At 46.4% G+C, this 26689-nt stretch overlaps 1 protein-coding gene across 1 annotated transcript in view; it reads right to left on the bottom strand.

Moving 5' to 3' along the window:
- Positions 1-26689, bottom strand: part of megf6 (multiple EGF like domains 6) — a 357029-nt gene that overhangs the window by 24938 nt on the left and 305402 nt on the right. The window contains exons 17-25 of the mRNA XM_038816779.1: positions 22563-22697; positions 20894-21028; positions 20665-20790; positions 17559-17690; positions 14343-14471; positions 8706-8837; positions 6904-7032; positions 2297-2425; positions 907-1035 (exon numbers count right to left, since the gene is read on the bottom strand). Of these exons, the coding sequence (XP_038672707.1) occupies positions 907-1035; positions 2297-2425; positions 6904-7032; positions 8706-8837; positions 14343-14471; positions 17559-17690; positions 20665-20790; positions 20894-21028; positions 22563-22697 (1176 nt within the window). The remainder of the gene's footprint in view (positions 1-906; positions 1036-2296; positions 2426-6903; positions 7033-8705; positions 8838-14342; positions 14472-17558; positions 17691-20664; positions 20791-20893; positions 21029-22562; positions 22698-26689) is intronic.

Here is a 26689-nt window from a genome sequence, read left to right as displayed (position 1 = left end):
AGCATCCTATCTGGCTGCATCACAGCCTGGTATGGCAACTGCTCGGCCCACGGCCATAAGAAACTACAGAGAGTCGTGAACACAACCCAGCCCATCACGTGAATCCGCCTCCCATCCATTGACTCTGTCTGTACCTTCTGTTGCCTTGGGAAAGTGGGCAGCATAATCAGACGCCTCTCACCCGGGTTGTTCTCTCTTCCAACCTCATTCACCGGGCAGAAGATACAAAACACTGAGAACGCGCACGAACAGTTTCAAACACAGCTGCTTCCCCGCTGTTATCAGACTCCTGAATGGCCCTCTTATAGACTGAACTGATCTCTTCTGTTATCAGACTCTGTTATCAGATGTTATCAGATATTATCAGATGTTATCAGATTCTGTTATCAGACTCCTGAATGGCCCTCTTAAAGACTGAACTGATCTCTTCACACATTTTCTCTACTATTGTAGCAATACACTCCTTAGGCTTCACCTACATTGTGTATTTATCGGATAGGCTATGTTTTTCATGTATGGAACGATCTGCCTGGGCTGTACGCAGAACTATATTTTTCACTACACACATGACAACAAATCTAAATTGATTGGGCCTTCATTACTTTATTAATTGAAGTCCATTGTAAAGAAAATTAAAATTCTCAGGCATTCCCTTCCCGCCAATGCATGTCAGTCAATCACTGACTTATTTTATATTAATTTTACATGGGAGGTGGGGAGGGGTTGGTGAGAGCAACTATAAAGCAACTATAGAGCAGTAACACATTCTAGGAAAGCATATGTGCAGCCTGGAATTGAGCATCAGACAGAGCCATTCAGTTCCTTGAATAGCTACAGTTGAGCTAATGTCCAGGCATCGTACCGAAACAAGATCCCACCCCCTCAATCCCACTAACAGTTACTTACGCTGATGGCATGCAGTTCCTGTCCATCCGGGAGTGCACAGGCACTGGCCAGTCACATGATCACATGCGGCATTATTGGAGCAGTTACAGATCTGGCTGCAGTGCTGACCATACCTCTGTCCTCGACACGCTGGGAAAACAGAAATCCAGAGCTGAATGCAGCACTCATTCACTTCCGGATCAAGCAACAAACAAACTGCACAGAAACGTATACGTGGTTCTCTCAGAAAATTTTGCATTTTTAGTGACGACACAGCGGAGCAGTGGTTAGCACTGTTGCCTCACGGCGACGAGGACCCGGGTTTGATCCTGGCCCTGGGTCACTGTCCGTGTGGAGTTTACACATTCTCCCAGTGTCTGTGTGGGCCTCACCCCCACAACCCAAGGATGTGCAGAGGAGGTGGATTGGCCACGTTAAATTGCCCCTTAATTGGTAAAGAAAGAATTGGGCACTTTAACATTATTAAAAAGAAAGAAAATTTATAATTTTAGACTAGCTTCTCAGAATTCAGCTGCAGTTACTTTTTCTAAAATGTGTGTTTGACACATCTCAATCTTTACAATGTGGACATCCTTATACACTCTATAAGAACCATTGTTGACATTACAACATTCTGTCAATTAAAGCAAATGAGAACTCGTTCTTTCCAGTAAGAATGATATTATTCCCATCTGCAATGTTTCTGCCTCATTAGAGAAATTTCCTGAACATCAGCAGTATACTCGCTAGTTATACAGTGGCATTTAATGCCACAATGATAATGTTCCTCTTCCAGAGTTGCATCTGGCAGCAAAATTAGCCACAGACACACATACACAAACACATATGTCAAAATGTGCTTTAGAGACGCATACACAAAAATATAAGCCACAGACACACACACACAAACACATGCGTCAAAATGTGCCACAGGCACATGTACACACATGTCAAAATGTGGCATAGACACACATGTCAAAATGTGACAGACACATACACAACACATATGTCAAAATGCACCATAGACAAACGTACAAAAATACCCGTCAAAATGTGACAGACGTGCATTCACATATGTAAAAATGTGGCGTAGACACTCATACAAAAGCACACGGCAAAATGTGCCACAGACACACACAAAAACATACATGTCAAAATGAGCCATATGCACACATACAAAAACACATGTCAAAATATGCCATAGACACACATGCACAAACACAAATGTCAACATTTCTCTAGCACGGTGACAATGGTGTCCAAAAAGAAACAACTCTTCTCCAAACTGTTTGAAATTAAGGTGGCTCCTCAATTGACAACCTTTACCTCAGTCATAATAACAGCTCCAATTCTCTTCACAAACACAAGAACTACCCATCATTGTGGATCCCTCCCCTCAGAGTAAACTTACGCTGGTTACACTGGTGTCCCAGCCAGCCTGGAGGGCAGTGACATGCTCCAGTCACATGATCACATCTGGCACCATTTCTGCAGTTGCACATCTGCTGGCAGTCAAAGCCATGAAATCCATCAGGACATGCTGGGAATGAGAAAGTATCAATGGGTTAGGGCTGGCGAGGTCATTAACCCTTTAATGCAAAAGACTTGCCACCGTGGAAATCAATAGGAAATGATGAGGATTTAAACAAACAGAGCCTTTAGTCAGTTATGATATGTGCAATTCGGTCCTGTATTCTTCCACAAAACCAGGTTACATTAGTTATCACTGCTGGGTTGAGTGAATTTGCACAATAACAAGATATTACAGTGTTCAGTTAATGAATTTATTGGAAGTAAACAGCAGGTTAACAGATCCAGATTGATTCTGCCATCTATATCTCGGCTTGGGTCACTGTCTGTGTGGAGTCTGCACGTTCTCCCCGTGTCTGTGTGGGCTTCCTCCGGGTGCTCCGGTTTCCTCACACAGTCCAAAGATGTGCGGGTTAGGTGGATTGGCCGTGATAAATTGCCCTTCATGTTCAAAACGGTTGGTTGGGGTTCCTGGGTTATGGGGTTACGGGGATAGGATGGAGGCATGGGCTTACGTGGGGTGCTCTTTCCAAGGGCCAGTGCAGACTCGATGGGCCAAATGGCATCCTTCTGCACTGTAAATTCTATAATTCTATATGTTGTCTGCCATTTCAAAGGACTGAAATGTATTTGACACTTTGTATTCATCATTCTCAGTAACCACAAGAGGGCACTGTCCACTGCTGCTCTTATAAAAGTAACCCATCAGTTGCTGGTGCTACTCTGTCAGTGAAAATACAATTTTGCACCCGCGTTCGCTGCATAAGCAAATGGCAACATGGGCGCAAAACATAGTGAGATTATCCTTGTGCCCCACCCCGCGCCAGTGACGTAACAAGGTTTCTAGTTTCAATTAATTTAAATATAATTAGCGGATTTACTCGCCTTATCGTCACACCACATTTGGAATTCCCCCTCGCCGGTGTGGCTCAGCGAGATTTACAATCCTTTTCAAAAACAGGAAACAGGTGAAGGGAACCCACCGTGGGAGCAGGGGTAGGTTTAGTCCCCTGGGGGAGAGGGACATGATTGGGCAGGACCCTGGAACTGCCCCTGGCACCTTGGCATTGCTCTAATGCCAGGGTCCTCTGGGGCCCCATTGTGGGAATCCCCTTATTGGTTGGAGGGGTGGGTTCTCCTTGTGAATTTTGGGGGGGGTCGGGGTTCCTGTATTTTATTTTAATCGGAGACCAGGGCACCTCGATCTCTGGATTCCTGGTTGCCAGCTTCTTCCGGCCTCCCCTCTGCTAGTGTGACGGCACGGGGCATGCCTCTGCATCTCTTTTTGTCCGAGTGCTGGATTGCTGGAGAGCAAACCCGACTGTGCAGCCTCCCAGCTAAATGCCGGTTCTCTCGCCTGTGCAGAGAGTGCAAAACCCCCTCCAAAGAAAGAATATTTCTGTACAGAGCAGACATTAAAAATCCTGAACAATTTTCCAGCCACAATTGCTTCTGGAACTGAACAATTTAGTGAGGATCACAGCAGAACTGGATAGGAACTTGACATGTGCAATGCCAAGTTAATTATACATGTACTGGGGAACATTCAAGACTGTTGCCTGAATCCTGAATCAAACAGGTGTTGAATATTCCTGTTGCAGATTGACAATTCACATTGGTTTATTGCTGAACCCCGAGATGTTGATCGATCATTTAGCGGTTGGGATCCTTTCTACAAATCTCTAGGTAGCCCAGCAGGCCAGACCTTTAACAGCAGCTGGATTCACACGCAGATATAAACTACATTTTTTTTTAACCTGGCTGTAGTAATCCTATACCAGAAGGCTTTGCCAAATTTCAGAGTACTTCCTTTGGAGTAATTAGCTAGTAACTGGTGATAAATTGGAAATAATTTTTACATTGGACACCCAGGAAGAAATTAAACTGAATTGCTCATAAATTACAGAAAGCACAGACACAGACTCTTCGGTCCAAGGCATTTTAATAGCAATAAAACGAACCAACCCACTCTGCCTACTTTACTATCCTCTTTTACCCTGCGCCATCATCCCTTAATCTTAAGAAGTCCCAGATCAGACCTTCCCTTTTGTCTTTTGCTCCTGTTTGCCTTCTTTCTGCAGTATTTTATTTTGTAAAAAAGAAACAAAATGTTTATTGTCCCAAGCTCCATGGCAAATTGGATCCAAAGGTGCCATTCAACTTCAGCTGGGTGTTATTATCATTTTCTCCACTAGGGGGAACACAAGACTCCTCTGTCAGATGGCAGACTTCATAAAAATGCCTTTACAGATGCTGCGGATTTGAGCACACTATTGCCGTAGAACATGTCCTTTACAGGTTAGAATGAAGAAACGTTGTGCTCGGGTTAGAGGTTGCATTGAAATACATTTGAATATATTATGCCTTGTGCCCAGTGGGCATCATTTGAGAGAGGAACCAAAGACGATGCCGTTTGTCATCCCAATGTTTAATTGGTGGAATTCCGGCTCATCCAAAACCAGACGTTGGGCAAAGCAGTCGGAAACTACAGAAACAGTAGAAGGGTTGAGAGAGGTGAGAGGAAGTGAATATCAGGGTCGATACCAAGTTTGATTCAGTTCAAACTGAAACATGGCCGGGGGATGATGGAATTTGTGTCAGAGTGTGTGGTGTAGATGCTGAAGAGATGATCCCTGTTTTCGCAGTGTTTAACCGGAGAAAACTGTCACAATTTCGTCGAGTAGTCAGACAGATTATAGGGGAGGGATCAACAGAGATAGCCAAGAGGTAGAATGGAGTGTCGTCAGTGATTTTGGAAGAGAAATGTGAGACTGATGTAGTTCAGCCAGATGTGGTTACAGGTGGCAATGTGTTCATCTCTCATTAAAGTTCCAACAGACATTCATTTTCCACACCGTCTCATCCCTGCTAACTCTGTAGCATCACTCCTTGTCTCTTCCTTGTTTCCGTAGCATCACTACTTGTCTCTACAACATTGCTCCTTGTCTCTACAACATTGCTCTTGCCTCTAGAATCTCGCTCATTGTCTCTATAACATCACTCCTTGGGCGAGATTCTCCGGTCTCCGACGCCAAAATCCCATTCGGCAATCGGCCAGAGAATCCACGTTGGCGCCGAAATCGGGGGAGGCGCTGCTTTTGCGATGCTCCGCTCTCTCCAAAACGGCATACTCTAGGATTATGTTACACGCCGTATGGATGGTCTCAGGACATTACCTGAGGCCCTCCCCGCGATGCTCCGCCCCAGGTGGGCCGAGATCCCAATAGCGTGGGTCACTCATGCTATTTTCTTTTGGGAACTCGGCATGGCGACTGTGGACTGCACCCAGCGCCACCACAGTCGGGGGAGAGCCGATCCGCAGGCAAGGGGGTTTTGGCAGGGGCTGGGGGCACTGGTGGGGGGTGGTCCGGGATGGCAAGCCTGGCCAAAGGGGGGCACCACTCGGCAGGCCCAGCATTCTGAGCCCCCATTCGCCACGAGTGCAAATGTGAACCTGTGTGCAAAATCCTGTGAGAGTGGATTTGTCTCAATATTAGTCACTATTGCTTCAGCCAAACTCCACGGTCTGGAATCCCTCCACACAAATGGTCCATATAGAACTCCCTCCTTTTCAGATTCGCTTTCAACCCACTTACTTAACCAAACCTCCTGAAATCCCTTTCCTCATCTTTCTGTCTATTTGCATCAGATTAAGCCTCTGTGAAGTACTTCAGGACAGAATCTCTACATTAAATGCACTGTATATATTGCTGGTGATGGCGGGAGTGACAGTGATGAAGGTGTTTGATGGGGCTGAGTTGAGAGTGTGGAATAGTCTTCACCTTAATAATAGTGTCGAAGGAACAGCTAAATCAGAATCCTGGAATGGTTACAGCATAGGAGACCCTGTACCAACCTTTTACGATTTCCTAGTCACGGCTTCTTCCTGTAGCCCTGCGAATGTTTTCCATTCATATGCTCATGAAGTTTCCTTTTTAAAGCCACAGTTGAATGTGTCTCCACCATGCTCTCAGCCAGCACATTACTCGCTGCGTGATTTATTTTCTCATATTGCCTCCGGTTACAAAGCGACATAAATATAGGATCAGGAGTTGGTCATTCATTAACTTAAGACTGCTCCACCATTCAATCAGATCATTACGTTCACATTTCTACCTGTCCCCCCACAACTCCTTTGTCAACCAAAAATCTATCTAACTCAGCACCAAATGCATTCATTTACCCAGCATCCATTGCTCGCTGCGGAAGAGAATTCCAAACACTGACTTACCTGAAAGAGCAGAAATTCCTCCGCCTCAAGGTCTTAACAGAGGACCCGTTATTTTGAAACTGTGTCCCCTTGTCCTAGCTGCCCCTCACAAGGGGAAACATTCTCTCAGCATCTGCCCGCCCCCTCACATTCTTAAATGCTCCCATAAGGTTCTTTTACCAATTGCTTTTTTTTTCCACATTAGCTGTTCACATTTTCACTTTGCAAGGAGTCAATAACAGAAAAGCTTGACTGGAAAATAAAAAGAGACAGCTTACATCTTTCACAGAACGTTCCGGTCCATCCTGCTGCGCAGGTGCATGCGCCACTCACATGGTCACAAGCTGCTCCATTTTCACACTGACACGTGAACTTACATCTTGAACCATAGCTTCCACCAGGGCATCCTATACACAACAGAGATGAAAAGCCAATGTCAGGATCCATTCCATTGATGCTCTGCAAACCAACAAGTTGCCTCACCTCACCGTGGGCTCTCTTCTGCCATCCACAAACATCTCACAAGATGGACGATTGGATTCATGCAACTGCATCTGATATTTTATTCCTTTTGACGTAACTAGAGGAGATTGTGATTAATTTAATGTACTAGAAATCAGAGGCTGTTTGAAAAGTCACAATCACTGTGATTAATGGTGATTGCCACTTTGCGTCGATAATTGAGCAAGTGCGCATTACATTTAAGAACCAGGTCTGTATCACAAAACACATAAAGGAATGCAAGCTGACACATTCAGCGCACCATCACAACAGAGTGAGTGAATTGGAGGAGGAAATGTTTCAAGCTGACCAAGTCTTTTGTCTACTAACAACAGAAAATCTCAGAACCAACCATTCATTTCATTCTCAGCACTAACCACTTTTGTGATTTGAAATATTCGAAGAATGATTGTTTCTGAACATTGACATATTAATTGTGGAGAGCAAAATTATTTCTAACTTACCTACCTGTTCCCCATAGCTGGACAAGTCCTCATTGGCAGAGCAGGTTTGGAAATTCGAAAACATGTAAGCACCCATGCAAATATCAATGGCTTCTAGAAACCTTTCACTGCAGACTAATCTATTTTACACTTAACTTCTTGAAGAGGATGTTTAGCCCCTAGTTACATTCTTTCCAACCACACGCAGAATGGCAAACTATTTTTTTTAACATTCCTTCTTGGCGTGTGAGCATCGCTGGCTAGGCCAGCATTTTTTGCCCATCCCTAATTGCCCTTGAGACAGTGGTGTTGAGTTGCCATCTTGAGTCTGCAGGCGTATATAAATCCAGCTGTTAGGGAAGGACTTCAGAAGAAGATACGTAAGGCCCTGGGCTTCTACAATCAAGCACCTCAAGGTCGATGAGAGGAGGCTAGGTTTGGCTCATTTCCTGATTTATTCCCCCCTCTGCTGGGAAAACAATAGGCTTCACTCATTGTACCACCTTGCCCAAACCTCAATGAAAATAAGGATGGTTACGATAGGATGACTATCCAGTAACCCTTCCTGAAAGGCACATGTTAGCTGAGTAAGATCAGCCTCTGTTGTGATATCCTTGGTTGCTCACCAAAGAAATCATCAGAACTGCATCAACTCGCACATGAACAATGGACAAGGTATGGGTATGGTCAGCGATGGGAGTGAGGGACAAATGAAGAAAGGGCAAGGTAAGGCTACAGGGACAGGGGAAGCTGGAAGTGGGGGAGGTATCTACGCCCTTGGATCTGTCTCCCGACAAGGAGTACATGAGAGGGGGGAAGGGAAGGATTAAAACTGAGAGCAGTGAAAGGATCTTCTGAGCATGTGGGCAGCAATATTCCCTTTTTTGCTTCTACTCTAAATTGTTCAAAGAACCCAGCATATTGTGACTTTACAATGCTGGAAAAGGGGATCTGAAATTGAATTTTTAATATTAGCCACTCAATGCACTGGATTAATTTTATAATCATGTTGTTTTTATATATTATCAAACTTCCTTCCCATCTATGGAAATTCTCTGAGTTTGTAACCTTCTCTGATCTGTAGCATCATAGACAGAATGGAGGCTGTGAGGTCCACACAAAGATCTGAACCTTACTCTGTTCACAACGACCGCCTGTGTATCCTGCCTCGCACAGACAGTGCCCAGTCACAGGATCGCAGCTCCCATCAGCGCCATTGCAGTCACAGGCATTCTGGCAGCCTCTACCCCACCGGCCCACGTCACAAGCTGCAGAAGAGAACAGACGCGTGTTTGGAATCTATCAGGAATGGCTGACATGCATGACACAGGATCTGGCAGCTGCTGCACCGACTGTCGGGGACTCAGAGTGCAGACAGAACTGGATTATACCATTCAAACCAGGTGGAGGACATCAGGAATTGGAACAGTTACACAGGCCTTAGCCATCAATGTGATCCATTTGAGGACTCTAATGCTATCTTCATTTTATTGTGTGAGCATCAGTTTCTGCCCCTAGTCTTCAGTCAGTATTTTCTGTTTTCATGGTTTTGAAAGGTGTGAGTTGTGGAATCTCATGCACTGTTCAGCACAAGAGGAACAGGAATAGACTGAAATTACACTCAATGTTCACAGAATTGGGCTGCTTTATTTTGCTTTTAGCTGCATGGGATTTAATCCAATTTCAACTGATATAACAAGGTAAGACTCTCTAAAAGATGCCAGAGTCCCATATTAAATCACTTGGGCCTTTATTATCCCAGTTTCTAGCAAACAGAGACCCACTGTGAAAGCAAGCCTACTCATGGTCCATTATTTAAATTGGCAGTGGCAGTCAGAGAGGCAGCAAAACTGACTGATGCCTGAAGGTGTAAAAATCACATTGGAATGTTCTTCTGAGGCGCTACACCATTCTGCTCTGGATTCAGTTACATGATACCTGACCTCACAGTGCCCAATCCTAAAATTATATGTTCCACTGGCAACAATATTCTCCCCGAAGAGCAGAAAAATGTAATCCTATGCGCAAGGTAGCACAAGTGGGGGCAGCACGGTAGCACAAGTGGATAGCACTGTGGCTTCACAGCGCCAGGGTCCCAGGTTCGATTCCCGGCTGGGTCACTGTCTGTGCGGAGTCTGCACGTCCTCCCCGTGTGTGCGTGGGTTTCCTCCGGGTGCTCCGATTTCCTCCCACAGTCCAAAGATGTGCAGGTTAGGTGGATTGGCCATGATAAATTGCCCTTAGTGACCAAAAGGGTTAGCGGGGTTATTGGGTTACGGGGATAGGGTGGAAGTGAGGGCTTAAGTGGGTCGGTGCAGACTCGCTGGGCCAAATGGCCTCCTTCTGCACTGTATGTTCTATGTTCTATAAAATAATTTAGTTATGGAATGTTTGAGAAGGGCAGAAAGTTGTGACTTCAAACTAAATTTTAAAAATGACAGTCGCTTCTGTCATAATGCTGTGCATCCCAGTTCTTCAATTCAGTCACTACAGGTGTCAATATGTGCAGTGCATCTGATGCACCATCAATTACACATGAGGCAAGTTGCAGAAAACAAAGTAATGTTTTTAATACTCTAAGATGTAGCCTGTCTGCTGCTGAACCCAGACTGGAGACAGGGCTACAGATCAGTCAACTATATACAACACCCAGTGGGGCGGAGCCACGGAAGAACAACAATATATAACCCAGTGAGTAACAATGGAACAAACAGTAACAGGGAATATATACAGTGCTGTAAGTAACAGTGGAACAACAGTGGAACGACAATAACAGTGGTTCACCACAGCATCCATGTTTAGAAAGCAATCGGAACAAACTGGATACCTCAGTGACATGTCCCAGCACCAGAATGCAAGGCTCCTTTCAGATTTCAACTTGTGATCGAAATACAGAGCTACAGAAAATGTGGATGAAAAAAAACATTCGTACCTTCCACTGTTGAGAGTGAGTCATGGAAATGCAGCTGAACAAGTGGACCAGATAATGCCACAAGGATACACTATTTCAGTTTGAGTGGTTTATGAAAGGCACATAATAATAGAGTTTAAATGACCAATCCATTTCAAAACTGAACCAATGGTTGTTAAAGGCAACACTGAAATCAAATGATAATGCAGAGGCATTTAGCTCAACAATTGTCATGTCACTCACTGGAGGAAGTAACGGAATAATGGGGAATATAACAATATAATATGCTCTGGAGTGACTTTAAGGTTATAATTCTACACATAAATGTGTGAACATATCGCATATTGTAAGGAACGCAGGCAATATGCGCACTTCATGAATGTTATCAAAATAGGTTAGGTTAGGGCAGCACAGTGGCGCAGTAGGTTAGCCCTGCTGCCTCACGGCGCCGAGGTCCCAGGTTCGATCCCGGCTCTGAATTGAACAGGCTAAATTGCCCCTTAATTGGAAAACAATGAATTGGGTACACTAAATATTTTTTTTTAAATAGCTTAGGATGAAATTGAAAGAGACCTTGGCATCTTTAACATAGCCAATAAATGCTGAAGTGGACGAGATAAAATGATAGGGTTACTAAGACCACAGTGGATATTATTAAAAATGATGATCATACCAGGTGAATATCAGTATTTGGATCAAAGGACAATCGGATAAATCTTTGAAGATAGAATGCAGTAGGTGTCCCCCAGTTGAAGCTGACTGACAAGAAATTGGACCTGTATCAGTTGTTTCCCACAAAGTATATTCAAGAATATGGGGCGGGATTCTCCCAGCCCCGCGCCGGGCCGGAGAATCCCCGTGAATGGGCCATGCCGTCCCGACGGTGGCATGCCACTCTCCGCAGTGCGCCATTGGCACGGGCATGGTTGGTGCAGCGCCGATCGTGGGCCGCTCTACGCAGCCGGCCCGCCGATTCTTTGGCCCGGATGGGCCGAGCGGCTGGAGGAAAAAACCTGAGTCCTGCCGGTGTCGTTCTCACCTGCTCTGGGCCGGTGGGACCTCGGCGTGTGAGTGTCAGGTGGAGGCCTCTGGGGGGAGGGGGGGGGGCGGGGGTTCCAACCCCGGGGGGGCCTCCGATATGGCCTAGCCCGCAATGGGGACCCACTGATCGGCGGGCTGGCCTCTGTGGCTGGGGCCTCCTTTCCTAGGCGCCGGCCCCTGTAGCCCTGTGCCATGTTGCTTTGGGGCCAGCGGGGAGAAGGGAGCCACTGCGCATGTCCTCGTTGGTGCCGGCGCAACTACACATGCGCGGATCCCGCGGCGCACAGTTCGCGCCGGGATCTGCAACTGGAGCAGTGCAAACCGCTCCAGTGCCATGCTCGCCCTCAGTAGGGGCCAGAATTAGACGTGGGAGCGGCCCGTGCACGCTGTGATAAAACGCGACGCTGTTTACAACGGCATGGTCACTCTGCCGCGGGATTGGAGAATCCCGCCCATGGTCCCTGGTCCTCTCTCGTTTTGCCTTTCACCTGTGACATTGCCATGTTATTGATCAATTGTGTATTCTTAAGGACTACTTGTCGAAACCCAGTTGAGCAGTGTAAATAAAATCTTAGAATTGTTTGAGCTAAAGCTGTTTTGTGCTCTTTGTGAACACTACGCCAACCATCCTGAAATAGGCAACACAAAGAACACCACATCGCTCACCTCAGGGGACCCAGGAGATGTAATATACTTGGATTTCCAAAAAGGCGTTCGATAAGGTCCTGCACAAAAGGCTGCTTAATAAGATGAGAGCACATGATTTGGGGGTAGTATAATAGAATGGATAGAGGATTGGTTAACTAATAGAAGATGGAGAGTTGGGATAAGAGGAGCATTTTCAGGGTGACAACCAGTAACTAGTGGAGTGTCGCAGGGATCCATGCTGGGGCCACAATTATTTACAATATATATTAATGACTTGGACGAGGGATGTGAATGTGCTATAGCCAAGTTTGCGGATGGCACAAAAATAGTTGGGAAGGCAACTGGTGAGGATGACGGAAAGAGTCTGCAGAGGCATATAGACAGGTTAGATAAGTGGGCAAAAACTTGGCAGATGGAATGTAATGGAGGAAAATGTGAAGTTATGCACTTTTGTAGGAAGAATAAAGGGGCTGAATATTATTTAAATGGAGAAAGACTGCAGAAAGCTGCAACACAGAGGGATTCGGGATTCTTGGGCATAAATCACAAAAATGTTCAGCAGGTAATAGGGAAAACCAATGGAATGTTGGTGTCATAACCAATACCAGGTTTATGGGGTGGCAGCAATTAGACTCCTGGTTAACCGTGCCAAATATGAGCTCCCCCATTGAGGGGGCGGAAAATTCTAAACCATGTGTAATTATCTCTTGTTTAAAGTCGGCCTGTTTTGGTACCGATGACAAAAAGACCTGGCAGTGATCTTCGGGTAGTGTATATAACAGTTTATCGGAATAAAACTTTGTTTCCTTTGACGACTAGGCGTAGACTTTAGGGGCGGGATTCTCCCGCAATCGGTGGGACGGCCCAACATCGGCACCAAGAACGGCGCGAACCATTCTGGCGTCGGGCCACCCGGAAGTTGCGGAATCCTCCACACTTCCGGGGGCTAGGCCAGCGGCAGAGGGGTTGGCGCCGTGCCAACCGGTGCCGAAGGGCCGCTGTGGTCCCACACATGCGCGGACTGATGGCGTATTCTGGCGCATGCGCAGAACCACCGGCGTGTTCTTGCGCAGGCGCAGGGTGTTTCTTCTCTGCGCCGGCCATGGCAGAGCCCTACAGAGGCCGGCGCGGAGGAAGTGGCCCCACGGTACAGGCCCGCCAGATGATCGGTGGGTCCCGATCGCGGGCCAGGCCACTGTGCCCCCCCCCCCCCCCCCCCCGGGGCCGGATCCTCTCTCCCCGCCCCCCTCCCCCGAGGACTCCACTAGGCGGCCTCCCAGCCAGGCTCCGCTGTGTGGGACCATGTCCATTTCACACCTGGCGGGACTGGCCAGGAACTGACGGCCTCTCGGCCACTGCCAATGGCCCCCAACCAGCGTGGTGTAAACCCTACCCGAAAACCGGCGCTGGAGAATACGGCAGCCGGCGTCGGAGCGGCGGGGTGGGATTCACGCTGCCACCAGGGCATTCTCTGACTCAGTGCGGGGTCGGAGAATCCCGCTTCTGGCCTATAAAAGTTGACAAGTATGCTCAAGGGTGAGGTAGACAGATTTTTATTCAGTAAGGGAATCAAGGGTTATGGACCGGGGTGGGAAAGTGGAGTTGAAGATGATCATATCAGATCAGTCATGATCTCATTAAATGGCAGAGAAGACTAATGGGCTGAATTGCCTACTTCTTATGGTCAAATTAGTCACCTCCAGCATTACTTGCCCTGGTTCGAAGGACAGATGGTGAACATCTTCACAGCCACAATTGTCGCTGTCCCTCAAACTGTACTGCTGGAAGAACGCACATACAATATATCCTTTGTTGATGCAGACAACTAGGAAGTTCGAAACTTCCAGTAGGCTAATTGCAACTGAGAACATGATTCAAGTGCAATTGCCTCATTGAATGAGTTAAGGTTCTTTCAGGACTGTCCAATGCAAATTTCAGCAGAAGACACATTTCACAATAACATTGATGGACTTGTACCAACAGGCAGTCAAAACACTTAACAAGAGGATTTTACTCTTTCACAAGTCTATTGCTGCTGATTTTGCACCCTTGCAGACTTTGTAATTCATTCCCATGAATACAGATATGAAGCTGAGAATTATATCCAGATTTTAGGTTAGCTGCTAGAATGCAGCAAAGGTGAGAGGAATAGTCCTTTAGTGTTGCAACTTACCATCTTTGCAGTCACGTCCCATCCTCCCAGGGCCACACATACAGTCTCCAGTTACAGCGTTACACTGCGTGTCATTTGCACAGCCACAGGGATACTGACAAGATGGCCCATAATAACCCGGAGGACAAGCTGGGAGAAAAGCAAGGGAAGGAGGAAAACAGATTAAGATCCAGATCACTGAGTCACGGTGGCTTCGTAGAGCTGTTAATTGTGGCACATTCAGACATTTCTTTTTGCTGCAGGCTATTTGCTGATTACGAGATTTGTTACAAAAAAACATGGTATGGAAGAACTGGTTATCCAGCACATTCAAAGTTGCAATTCACCCTATTATGTCCCTAAAGGGCTTTGCAACCAAAGTAGTCACTATTGTAGCACAGGAAACGAGGCAGCCAATTTGCACATTGACAGGTTCCACAAACAGCAGTAAAAGAAATGCCCTCAGTTTAATATCTCACCCAGAAGATTGCACCTCCAACATTGCAGCACTCCCTCAGTACTGCACTGCCAAGCCTCGGTTATGTACTCATGGGCAGGATTTACCGGCCGTGATGCGCCCGAAAAGTGGTGCGCGCAATGTGACTACTGGATGCCGGGAGTTCCCACTTCCGGGATCTACCTGGCCTGCCACTCATCACAAGATCTAATGTGATCTTGCAGTATGTTACGATGTTAATCCTGCCAATTGTAGGCCAGATCACTACTGGAAAATCTGCATATTACTCACTCTAATTTTTTTTCTTTTTAACTTTAGAGTATCAAATTCATTTTTTCCAATTAAATGGCAATTTAGTGTGCTAATCCACCTACACTGCACATCTTTGGGTTCTGGAGGTGAAACCCACGCAAACATGGGGAGAATGTTCAAGCTCCACACGGACAGTGACCCAGAGTTGAGATCGAACCTGGGACGTCGGTGCCGTGAGGGAGCAGTGCTAACCACTGCGCCACCATGCTGACCTAGTCTCACTCTAACAGCCGTTCTCAAGATCTACCCAAGGAGTGGGATCTACCTCCCTTGCTTTGGAGGCCTCGAGCGAGCGCCATTCAGTACTCGTCTCCACAAATGGGACCAAACAGAACGGCATTTGTGGGGGGTCTCCCAGGGGATTGGAGGCCCCCTGGCATTGCCAGCCTTACACTGCCCAGGTGGCACTGCCAAAGTGCCAATGTGGCATTTTTTGTGTGGCAGTGATCGAGTAGGGGTGCCGGGTGCAAGGGGGCTTGGGGGTGTAGTTTGGGGGTCACCTCGGGGCTCAAGTGCAGAGCTCATCAGTGCAGGAAACGGCGTGAAGTGCAGCCTCGTCGGGGAGTTCCCCGCTGAGACCCCAATCTACCTGGATGAGCTTTAGATAGGGTATTTCCCAGCGCTCCAAGTGCCGGGAAAGACCCGGCTAATCTCACGCTATGGGACTCTGCCCCCATTCAGGTAGATCTTGCCCCAAATCTCCGGACTTGAACCCACAAACATCTGACTTGGGCGGAGGGGGAGGGGGGGGGGGGTGACACCATAGAAGCCAGAAAGCCAGTTCCTTGAATGACTTGCACTCTAAAGCTGGATGACCATTAGGGAAAAAAATTACATTGGACTTTTCATGGCCACTGAACGTGTCAAAGTGCTTCACAACCAATGAAGCACCTCTTGTGTAGTCACTATAGTAATGCGGGGAATGTCGCACCCTGTGCAATAATAAACCATAAAGACCATAAGATTAATTCTGACTTATGCTGAGTTAACCCAGATGGGCCCACAGTTGAGGTACTAGAATTGGCCCTAACCCTCTGCACCTTCGGGGGCAAGGCTGGTGCCAGAGTGGTTTGCGCCCCGCCGGCTGTCGTGTGTCATGTGAGAGTACCTTTAAAAAATGGATGTTTAAGCAATGTACCTTTAAGAAACAGCTCATATTACTGAAGTGATGTCAGAGGGTGGGGATTAGCTGAGTTGAGCTCACTTCTGCTTCTTGGGAGTTTTAGTTTCAGTCTTGAGGAAAAGAGCTTGGGTGTATCTGTGTTTGCAGTGAGCTGGATCTGCGGTGATCTCTGCCAAGAAAGACTATTTCTGAATCATTTGGGTGATTTAAACTCATAATAGTAATGTATTTAACCTGATGTGTTTCTGTTTAAAGGTGTTAAGTCTCTTGGAGGTTTGAAGGAACATTTTGAGGAAATATTTAGTGTTGTATTATTTTCGGGGTTATCTTTGAAGTAAGGGGTGGTAAGTGATCCAATGTTTATTTAAAAAGGTTAAGTTGAATTCATGGAATAAACAGTGTTTTGTGTTTAAAAACCCACGTGTCTATAATTGCAATACCACACCTGGAGATCAAGCCGTGTGCTTCAAAAGCAACAATACATTAAAGGGAGAGGTTGGTTGAACTCCATGATACTTTTTGGGGTTCTGAAAACGCCGCTCCCATAACACATGGAAGGCCTTTAGCGCCACGCCAGCCGGGGCTGAAGGGAGTCCGCCGGCTGGCGAGAGTCCGCGCATGCGTGGGAGCGTCAGCGGCTGCTGACGTCATCCCCGCGCATGCGCGGGGGGGGAGGTTCACCTTCGCGCCGGCCATCGCGGAGGCTGACATGGCCTACGCGTAGGAAAAGAGTGCCCCCACGGCACAGGCCCGCCCGCGGATCGGTGGGCCCCGATCGCGGGCCAGGCCACCGTGGGGACACCCCCAGGGGCCAGATCGCCCCCCCCCCAGGACCCCGGACCCACGCCGCCAGGTCCCACCAGTAAGGGACCCAGTCTAATATATGGCGGTGGGACTGGCAAAGAACCAGCGGGACTTCGGCCCATTGCTGGGGGGGGGGGGGCGTTGTGAGCGGCCGCCGACCGGCGCGGCGAGATTCCTGCCCCCACCGAATCTCCAGTGCCGGAGAATTTGGCGGATGGCGGGGGCGGGATTCACGCTGCCCCGCCGCCGATTCTCCGACCCGGCGGGGAGATTCCCGCCCCAGATTCCCACAGGCCACTGGATACCTGGGACAAGTGAAGAGGGAGATAACTTAGATTGTAGGACTGGGGAAGGAACTGCTTCACTCAAGAAATATGGAGTTTCTGACAGGGAAGAACAGAATCAAAGAAAGAAGAACAAATCAAATTAGTGTCTTTAAACATTACAACAATTATTAATAAAAGCTGGTTGTGCCAGCAGTGTCAAACCAGACCATTTAATCTGAACAATGTGTTGCACAGACATGTTTCAGGATACCCACTGTCGTGGCAAAGTTCTCCGGTGAATCCTGCAGGGCAGTCACATGTCCCCAACTCCTTGTTACAAACACCTCCATTTTCACAATTGTTACAGGTGGACTGGCAGTTTATACCCCAGCGACCAGTCGGACAGTCTATTTGAAGAATGGGAGAAATTAGCTGACGCTTCATATAGATTGGCTTCGGCAATCAAATTACACAATACACAGTCGATGTGCCTAATGCTCTTACACTTCATATAATCACGCCCAGTTGCGAGGCGCTGTGTAATAGCCGCCTGTTCTGGAAATTGTCCAACTTTCATTTCAATTGATTGCAGGGCCACAAGTAGAGAGTTTTACTCTACTTCAGATGTGCTTCCTACATGTACTGAATGGATATACCTAAGTGTAATTTGTAGCATAGATATTAGTCATGCTTCATACATATATTATCTGGACACACTTTGTGTGTGCTTTACACTATGGCCATTATTTTTCCTGAATCCATTGCTTCCAAGGTATTTCAGGCTTCAAACTGATGATGCACTAAGAATTCTCCACAGTAAATTTGCACAACTATTTTCTTTCGTTCATGGGATATGGGATTCGCTGGCTGGGACAGCATTTGTTGGCTGTCACTAACTGACCTGAGTGGCATGCTCGGATTTAAGATCTGGAGTCACATATCCCTAAAAAAGCACATTCGTGAACCAGATAGATTTTTACAACAATCGACAATGGTTTCATGGTCATCACCACCACCTTCTGAAGGGCAGCCAGGAATGGGCAATAAATGCTGGCCTAGCCATCGATGCCCACATCTCGTAAAATTGAATTTAAACAATTACGGTAGTTGGGGAAGGAAAGTTGAGTGCTGCTCATATCTTACCCAGTTTACCCAACATTTTGTTCAGTACCTGGGTGAATGCATCAAAATTCTACTCAAGGAGATCCGGCATCGAATTATCAGTGACCACCAAACAGAAACGAAGAGCAAGATTTGTTCCCTATACATTGGCCCAAGGTTTTACCTGGTTTTTCACCTGTCCCAGGAGATCATATAGTTTCAGGTAGGGGGGAGAAAGGGGACCTCTGGAAGAGACCAAGGTGGATCATCCACTCGGCACTTCTATCTGAAGATTATTTCAAATGCCTCAGCCTTGTCTTTTGCACAGATGTGCTGGCACTCCAACATTAAGGATGGGGATATTTGTGGGGCCTCCTCCTCCAGTGAGTTGTTTAAATGTCCACCACCATTCACGGCTGGATGTGGCAGGACTGCAGAGCTTAGATCTGATCCATTGGTTGCGGAATCGCTTAGCTCTGTTCATCACTTGCTGCTTATGTTTGGCACACAAGCAGTCCTGTATTGTAACTTCACCAGGTTGACACCTATTTTTCGGTCTGCCTGACATGCCCTCCTGCACTTTTCATTAAACTAGGGTTGATCCCCTGGCTTGGTGGTAATGGTAGAGTGGGGGATGTGCCGGATCATGTGATTGCAGATTGTGGGCGAATACAATTCTGCTGCTGCTGATGGCCCATAGCGTATCATGGATGCCCAGACTTAAGTTGCTTGATCTCTTCCAAATCCGCCCCATTTAGCAAAATGGCAGTGTCACGCAACACGATGGAGAGTATTCTCAATGTGAAGATGGGACTTTGTCTCCACAAGGACAGTCACTTCTAGCAATACTGTTATGGACAGATGCATCTGTGGCAGGCAGGTTGGTGAGGATGAGGTCTAATATGTTTTTCCCTCACCTTCCACAAACCCAGTCTGGCAGTTATGTACTTTACAACTTGGCCAATTCGGTCAGCAGTGGTGCTACTGACCCACTCTTGGTGATGATTTTGATGTCCCCCACCCAGAGTACATTTTGTGACCTTGCCACCCTCAGCGCTTCCTCCAAGTGGAGGAATACTGTTCAGCTGGGGGTGGATTGTACATGATAATCAGCATGAGGTTTCCTTGCCCATGTTTAACCTGAAGCCATGAGACTTCATGGGGTCCGGAGTCGATATTGATGACTCACAGGGCAACTCTTTCCCGACTGTATACCACTGTGCTGCCACCTCTGCTAAGTCTGTCCTGCTGGTGGGGCAGGACGGATCCAGGGATGGTGACAGTGGTGTCTGGGACATTGTCTGTAAGGTATGATTCTGTGAGTATGACTATGTTAGGCTGTTACTTAACTAGCCTATGAGACAGCTCTCCCAATTTTGGCTCAAGCCCCCAGATGTTAGTAAGGGGGACTTTGCTGGGTTGACAGGGCTGGGTTCGCCGTTGGCGTTTCCAGTGCCTAGATTGATGTCGGTGGTTCATCAGGTTACTTTTCTTTATATTGACTTTGTAGCTATTTGATACTGCTGAGTGGCTTGCTGTGCCATTTCAGAGGGCATTTAAGAGTCAACCACATTGCTGTGGATCTGGAGTCACATGTAGGCCCGACTAGGTGAAGACTGCAGATTTCTTTCCCTCAAGAAGATCGATGAACCAGCTTTTATTTTTACGGCAATCGATAATGGTTTCATGGTCATCATTAGGCTTTTAATTCCAGATATTTATTGGATTCAATCTCCACCATCTGCTGGGGCAGGAATCGATCCCTGGGTCACCAGCCCACAGAATCATACCTTACAGATCGTACCACTTTGCCACTGCAGAAAGTATTGCAATTGTGTGGGACAGTCTTGGTGAATGTAGGGTCTTTTCCTGGCTGCCATTATTTGGATGTTTTAATCAGGCAAAGTTATATTTGTTCTTGAAGCATTGTTTTTTGCGGGTTTAATAACCCAGCCTTACTGAACATGCTGCTCTGAAGCTATGCAAAATGACTCGTTGTCCGTTGGTATCCCATTTCCAAAATTCCAGGCAAGGTGGTGAAAATGGATCATTTTTGAACTGTTAACATTTCTCAAGATATTCCACTATCTGCCACCATGGAAACGTCAGGTGATTATTCTTACTTCAAGCAGGATTTTATGATGTGTTCAGCCACATTCATATAAGACCTAAATTTCAGAGTTAACACATCACTGCTTATTGACATCTCAGAAGATTGTACGAAACCTTTCACAGTAACAATAGTGATAAATCATTGTGATAATTTTGGAGCTGCCTTACCTCTTTCACAGGACAATCCTGTTTTGCCAGCAGGGCAGATACACTGGCCAGTCCGTGAGTCGCAAGGTGCCCCACCACAGTCACAATTTTCTCTGCAGTTAATCCCAAATCTCCCAGAGGTGCAAACTGTCAATAACAAGAAGGATTTAGCAAGATTGTGGATTGCAGTAATATTAAAGTAAACCATTTCCGTCACGCTGCATCCTAAACCTCTCCCTCAAACACTTACTCAAGTGGCATTGTTCTCCGTGGAACCCTGGTGGGCACTGGTGTTTACATTTACCAGTCCTGTGATTGCATGGCACACCGATCGGACAGTCACAATGGAATTTACAACCAGCACCATAAAAGCCAACGGTGCATTCTATAGGAAACAGAAATAATAGTCATTTTAAGTAAAATGGAGAATCGTTTTAATCTTTTCAGCTGGGTAGTGTAGTTCCAGCAAGGATTATACTTACCATTTGTTTATTTTCTAAATTTAGAGTACCCAATTACTTTTTTCCAATTAAGGGGCATTTCGCATGGCCAATCCACCTACCCTGCACATCTGTTTTTGGGTTGTGGCGTTGAAACCCACGCAGACAGACAGCGACCAGGGGCCGGGATCGAACTCGGGTCCTCGGCGCCATAGGCAGCAGAGCTAACCACTGCACCACCGTGCCACCCATCCATTTATAATAAGTAGATTTTTTTCTTCTTTTAGGCACTGCTTCACATCAGGAATGTACCTGTCACTCAGACCTCAAGATAAGGCTGCCTCAAAAATACCGCTTTGTCAACATGAAGTAGTACTTTGTGTTATCCTTCAATTTGCTTTGGGCAACAGTTTTGTAACAGGGGAAATTACTATTAATATCTATAATTAACAAAATTACAAATCAAGACATAAAAACAAGATAGTTTGTACCAAATGATGCTGGTTTAGCTCACTCAGCTAAATCGCTGGCTTTTAAAGCAGACCAAGCAGGCCAGCAGCACGGTTCGATTCCCGTACCAGCCTCCCCGGACAGGCGCCGGAATGTGGCGACTAGGGGCTTTTCACAGTAACTTCATTGAAGCCTACTCGTGACAATAAGCGATTTTCATTTCATTTTTCATTGTTTGATGCAAATATTACCATGCCAAAAAGTGAATGGGATTTATTAAATGCATTCTCGCCATGCCATGCACTACCCCCCTGTCAGATGGTATGCAAGTAATCTGCTTCCATTGTCTTTGTTGGCAGATTATTTATTTATTAATTTAGCGAGTGTAAAGGCCAAAGACAAGCAGTTTCCTCCCCTCCTGTTGTGCTGAGCGCAGATAGGTCCCCACTGTGTCTGTGGATTGAGCATTCTTCTATAATGTGGTGCATAGTTTGCTCTTTCCCACAGGTACATGGGGGCTGGCACTAATGGCCCATCTGTGGAAGTTGGCCAAGCAGGAGCCATGGCCACCCTGAACCTGTTAAGAGTGGACCATTCTTTCCTTTGAAGGTTGAAACCAGGCAGTTGTTGGATTGGGTTTGAGACCAGGTACTAGTTTGTCATGTCCAATGATTCCCATTCAGGTGGAATTTGTATTGACGTCCTGTGTGGGAGGGTTTTTCCAGCCTTCTTGATGGGAGTTGTACCTTGGGTGGGCTGAATAGATCAGCATGAACTGGCAGGTGGATTATTCTAACTTATTCTATCATATTATGGGTTGTTGCAGGTTGCCAGATTTGTGGCTGCCAAAATAGGGAGCCAAGGGACTGGTGTTGAGCAGAGTGTTGCAGGAATGGGAGGTGTATGAGAGCCATGCTGGAAAGGAGGAGATTGGCAACTCACAGGTACAATGCAATATGTCACTGTTGAATATGCAAATCCTTAATTCTTTCTCTGATGTAATAGCTGCTCAGCAGCACATGCATATACCTTTTGCACATCCGAGGCCGAGGAAACCTGGTTTACAAGCACATGTGCCGTTTTTGGGGTCACAGCCTGCTGCATGTGCCTGCACACACTGACATTCTTTGGAACATCCTGGTCCAAATGCCCACTTTGGACAAGCTGAAAAAGAGCACAGATGTGTATTAGTTCTTGCATCTCATATTGACTTTGCTAATGAATAATTAATGAGTAAACCTGAAGAGAGAGGTGTCCTATCTACTTGCCCACTGATATTATCCTTTTTAATATTCACCTTTTTTCTCCTCAGGGAGAAAGCATGAAGGGGAAAGATGTGATATTAACTGTGGAATGATTAAGCGGTAGAATGATTCAAAGTCACTTTTATAAAACATAGAACATTACAGCGCAGTACAGGCCCTTCGGCCCTCGATGTTGCGCCGACCTGTGAAACCACTCGAAAGCCCATCTACACTATTCCCTTATCATCCATATGTCTATCCAATGACCATTTGAATGCGTTTAGTGTTGGCGAGTCCACTACTGTTGCAGGGAGGGCATTCTACACCCTTACTACTCTCTGAGTAAAGAACCGACCTCTGACATCTGTCCTATATCTATCTCCCCTCAATTTAAAGCTATGTCCCCTCATGCTAGACATCACCATCTGAGGAAAAAGGCTCTCACTGTCCACCCTATCTAATCTTCTGATCATCTTGTATGCCTCAATTAAGTCACCTCTTAACTTTCTTCTCTCTAACGAAAACAGCCTCAAGTCCCTCAGCCTTCCCTCATAAGATCTTCCCTCCATACCAGGCAACATCCTGGTAAATCTCCTCTGCACCCTTTCCAATGCTTCCACATCCTTCCTATAATGCGGCGACCAGAATTGTATGCAATACTCCAAATGTGGCCACACCAGAGTTTTGTACAGCTGCAACATGACCTCATGGCTCCGAAACTCAATCCCTCTACCAATAAAAGCTAACACACCGTACGCCTTCTTAACAACCCTCTCAACCTGTGTGGCAACTTTCAGGGATCTATGTACATGGACACAGAGATCTCTCTGCTCATTCACACTACCAAGAATCTTACCATTAGCCCAGTACTCTGTCTTCCTGTTATTCCTTCCAAAATGAATTACCTCACACTTTTCTGCATTAAACTCCACTTGTCACCTCTCAGCCCAGCTCTGCAGCTTATCTATGTCCCTCTGTAACTTGTAACATCCTTCCGCACTGTCCACAACTCCACCGACTTTGTGTCATCTGCAAATTTACTCACCCATTCTTCTACGTCCTCCTCCAGGTCATTTATAAAAATGACAAACAGCAGTGGCCCCAAAACAGATCCTTGTGGTACACCACTAGTAACTGGACTCCAGGCTGAACATTTCCCATCAATCACCACCCTTTGTCTTCTTCCAGCTAGCCAATTTCTGATCCAAACTGCTAAATCACCCTGAAGCCCATACCTCCGTATTTTCTGCAATAGCCTACCGTGGGGAACCTTATCAAACGCTTTACTGAAATCCATAGACACCACATCAACTGCTTTACCCTCGTCCACCTGTTTGGTCACCTCCTTAAAGAACTCAATAAGGTTTGTGAGGCACGACCTAACCTTCACAAAACCGTGTTGACTATCTCTAATAAAATTATTCCTTTCCAGATGATTATACATCCTATCTCTTATAAACCTTTCCAAGACTTTGCCCACAACAGAAGTAAGGCTCACTGGTCTATAGTTACCGAGGTTGTCTCTACTCCCCTTCTTGAACAAGGGGACAACATTTGCTATCCTCCAGTCTTCTGTCATTATTCCTGTAGACAATGATGACATAAAGATCAAAGCCAAAGGCTCAGTAATCTCCTCCCTAGCTTCCCAGAGAACCCTGGGATAAATCCCATCCGGCCCAGGGGACTTATCTATTTTCACACTTTCCAGAATTGCTAACACCTCCTCCTTATGAACCTCAAGCCCTTCTAGTCAAATAGCCTGTATCTCAGTATTCTCCTTGACAACATTGTTTTTTTCCTGTGTGAATACTGACAAAAAATATTCATTTATCTCCTCAGACTCCACGCACAACTTCCCACTATTATCCTTGACTGGCCCTACTCTTACCCTAGTCATTCTTTTATTCGTGACATATCTATAGAGGGCTGTAGGGTTATCCTTGATCCTACCTACCAAAGACTTCTCATATCCCCTCCTGGCTCTTCTTAGCTCTCTCTTTAGGTCCTTCCTAGCTAACTTGTAACTCCCGAGCGCCCTAACTGAACCTTCACGTCTCATCTTTGCATGAGCCTCCTTCTTCCTCTTGACAAGTGTTTCAACTACTTTAGTAAACCACGGTTCCCTTGCTCGACCATTTCCTCCCTGCCTGACAGGCACATACTTATCAAGGACACGCAGTAGCTGTTCCTTGCACAAGCTCCACATTTCCATTGTGCCCATCCCCTGCAGTTTCCTTCCCCATCCTATACATCCTAAATCTTGCCTCATCGCCTTTCCCCCAGCTATAACTCTTGCCCTGCGGTATATACCTATCCCTTTCCATCACTAAAGTAAACGTAATCGAATTGTGGTCACTATCACCAAAGTGCTCACATACCTCCAAATCTAGCACCTGTCCTTGTTCATTACCCAGTACCAAATCCAATATGGCCTCGCCTCTCGTTGGCCTATCTACATACTGTGTCAGGAAACCCTCCTGCACACATTGGACAAAAACGGACCCATCTAAAGTACTCGAACTATAGAGTTTCCAGTCAATATTTCGAAAGTTAAAGTCCTCCATAACAACTACCCTGTTACTTTCGCTCCTATCCAGAATCATCTTTGCAATCCTTTCCTCTACATCTCTGGAACTTTTCGGAGGCCTATTGAAAACCCCTAACAGGGTGACCTCTCCTTTCCTGTTTCTAACCTTAGCCCATACTACCTCAGTAGACAAGTTTACCAGAGTGGTAGACCAGCTCACTGGGTTAAATCGCTGGCTTTTAAAGCAGACCAATCAGGCCAGCAGCACGGTTCGATTCCCGTCCCAGCCTCCCCGGACAGGTGCCGGAATGTGGCAACTAGGGGCTTTTCACAGTAACTTCATTGAAGCCTACTCGTGACAATAAGCGATTTTCATTTTCATTTTTCATTTCATCAAACGTCCTTTCTGCCACTGTAATACTGTCCTTGACTAACAATGCCACCCCTCCCCCTCTTTTACCACCTTTCCTGAGCTTACTGAAATACCTAAACCCCGGCACCTGCAACAACCATTCCTCGCCCTGCTCTATCCATGTCTCCGAAATGGCCACAACATCGAAGTCCCAGGTACTAACCCATGCCGCAAGTTCACCCACCTTATTCCGGATGCTCCTGACATTGAAGTAGACACACTTTAAACCACCTTCCTGTCTGCCAGTACACTCCTGCAACTTTTAAACCATACTCATGACCTCACTACTCTCAATCTCCTGGAGCTACAAATCAGGTCCCCAGGTGTCTGAGCCTCTCTGAATTGAATGGAAAAATGATGAAGATTCTGCAATAATACTGCAGACACATCATAGACAATCAAAACAGTCACCAAAAACAGACAGAAAAAGATCTGGAGACATTTCAAATGTTTGCAGGGTATTATCATAGATAAATCCAATTATTTAGAGGAAGTGTGTGGCGGTGATGGAAGCAAATGGACAGGGATCTTCCATCCCCCTGCAGCGTGTTATCTGGTACTGGAGGCGGCTCGTCATTGGCCACTCCCAGTGAAATACAGTCAGGGCTGTTTTGTTCAATGGGTGAATTGTTTTGATGAGTGGTGTTTAATAATTGTATCTTCTGCCAGCAGACTAGAACAAGACGTTGGTGCTGCTGATGTTATTGGTGTGTGCCCATCGTTGCCACCTCCTGCTCAACACCCCCTCACCATTTCCTCTCCCACTGCCCCACCTGCCGCTTCAGCCCCTGCTCACCCAACTTCCACGCCCAAAGGCTCTTATAGGCCATTGCCAAAACTTAATTATAGAGATCATTTAATGGCAGATACAGAAAATGGCGACTTTGATGAACTTTGTAGTTCAGTGGAACGGAGGGTACACCTCCATGTGGATATGAGGAATATTGCCCCGTTTTGACAATTCAAGGCATTA

This window comes from Scyliorhinus canicula, chromosome 13 (genome assembly GCF_902713615.1).
Source record: "Scyliorhinus canicula chromosome 13, sScyCan1.1, whole genome shotgun sequence".
Classification (NCBI taxonomy): domain Eukaryota; kingdom Metazoa; phylum Chordata; class Chondrichthyes; order Carcharhiniformes; family Scyliorhinidae; genus Scyliorhinus; species Scyliorhinus canicula.
Note: the sequence above shows the minus strand (reverse complement) of the source record. Positions and strands in the feature narration are given on the sequence as shown.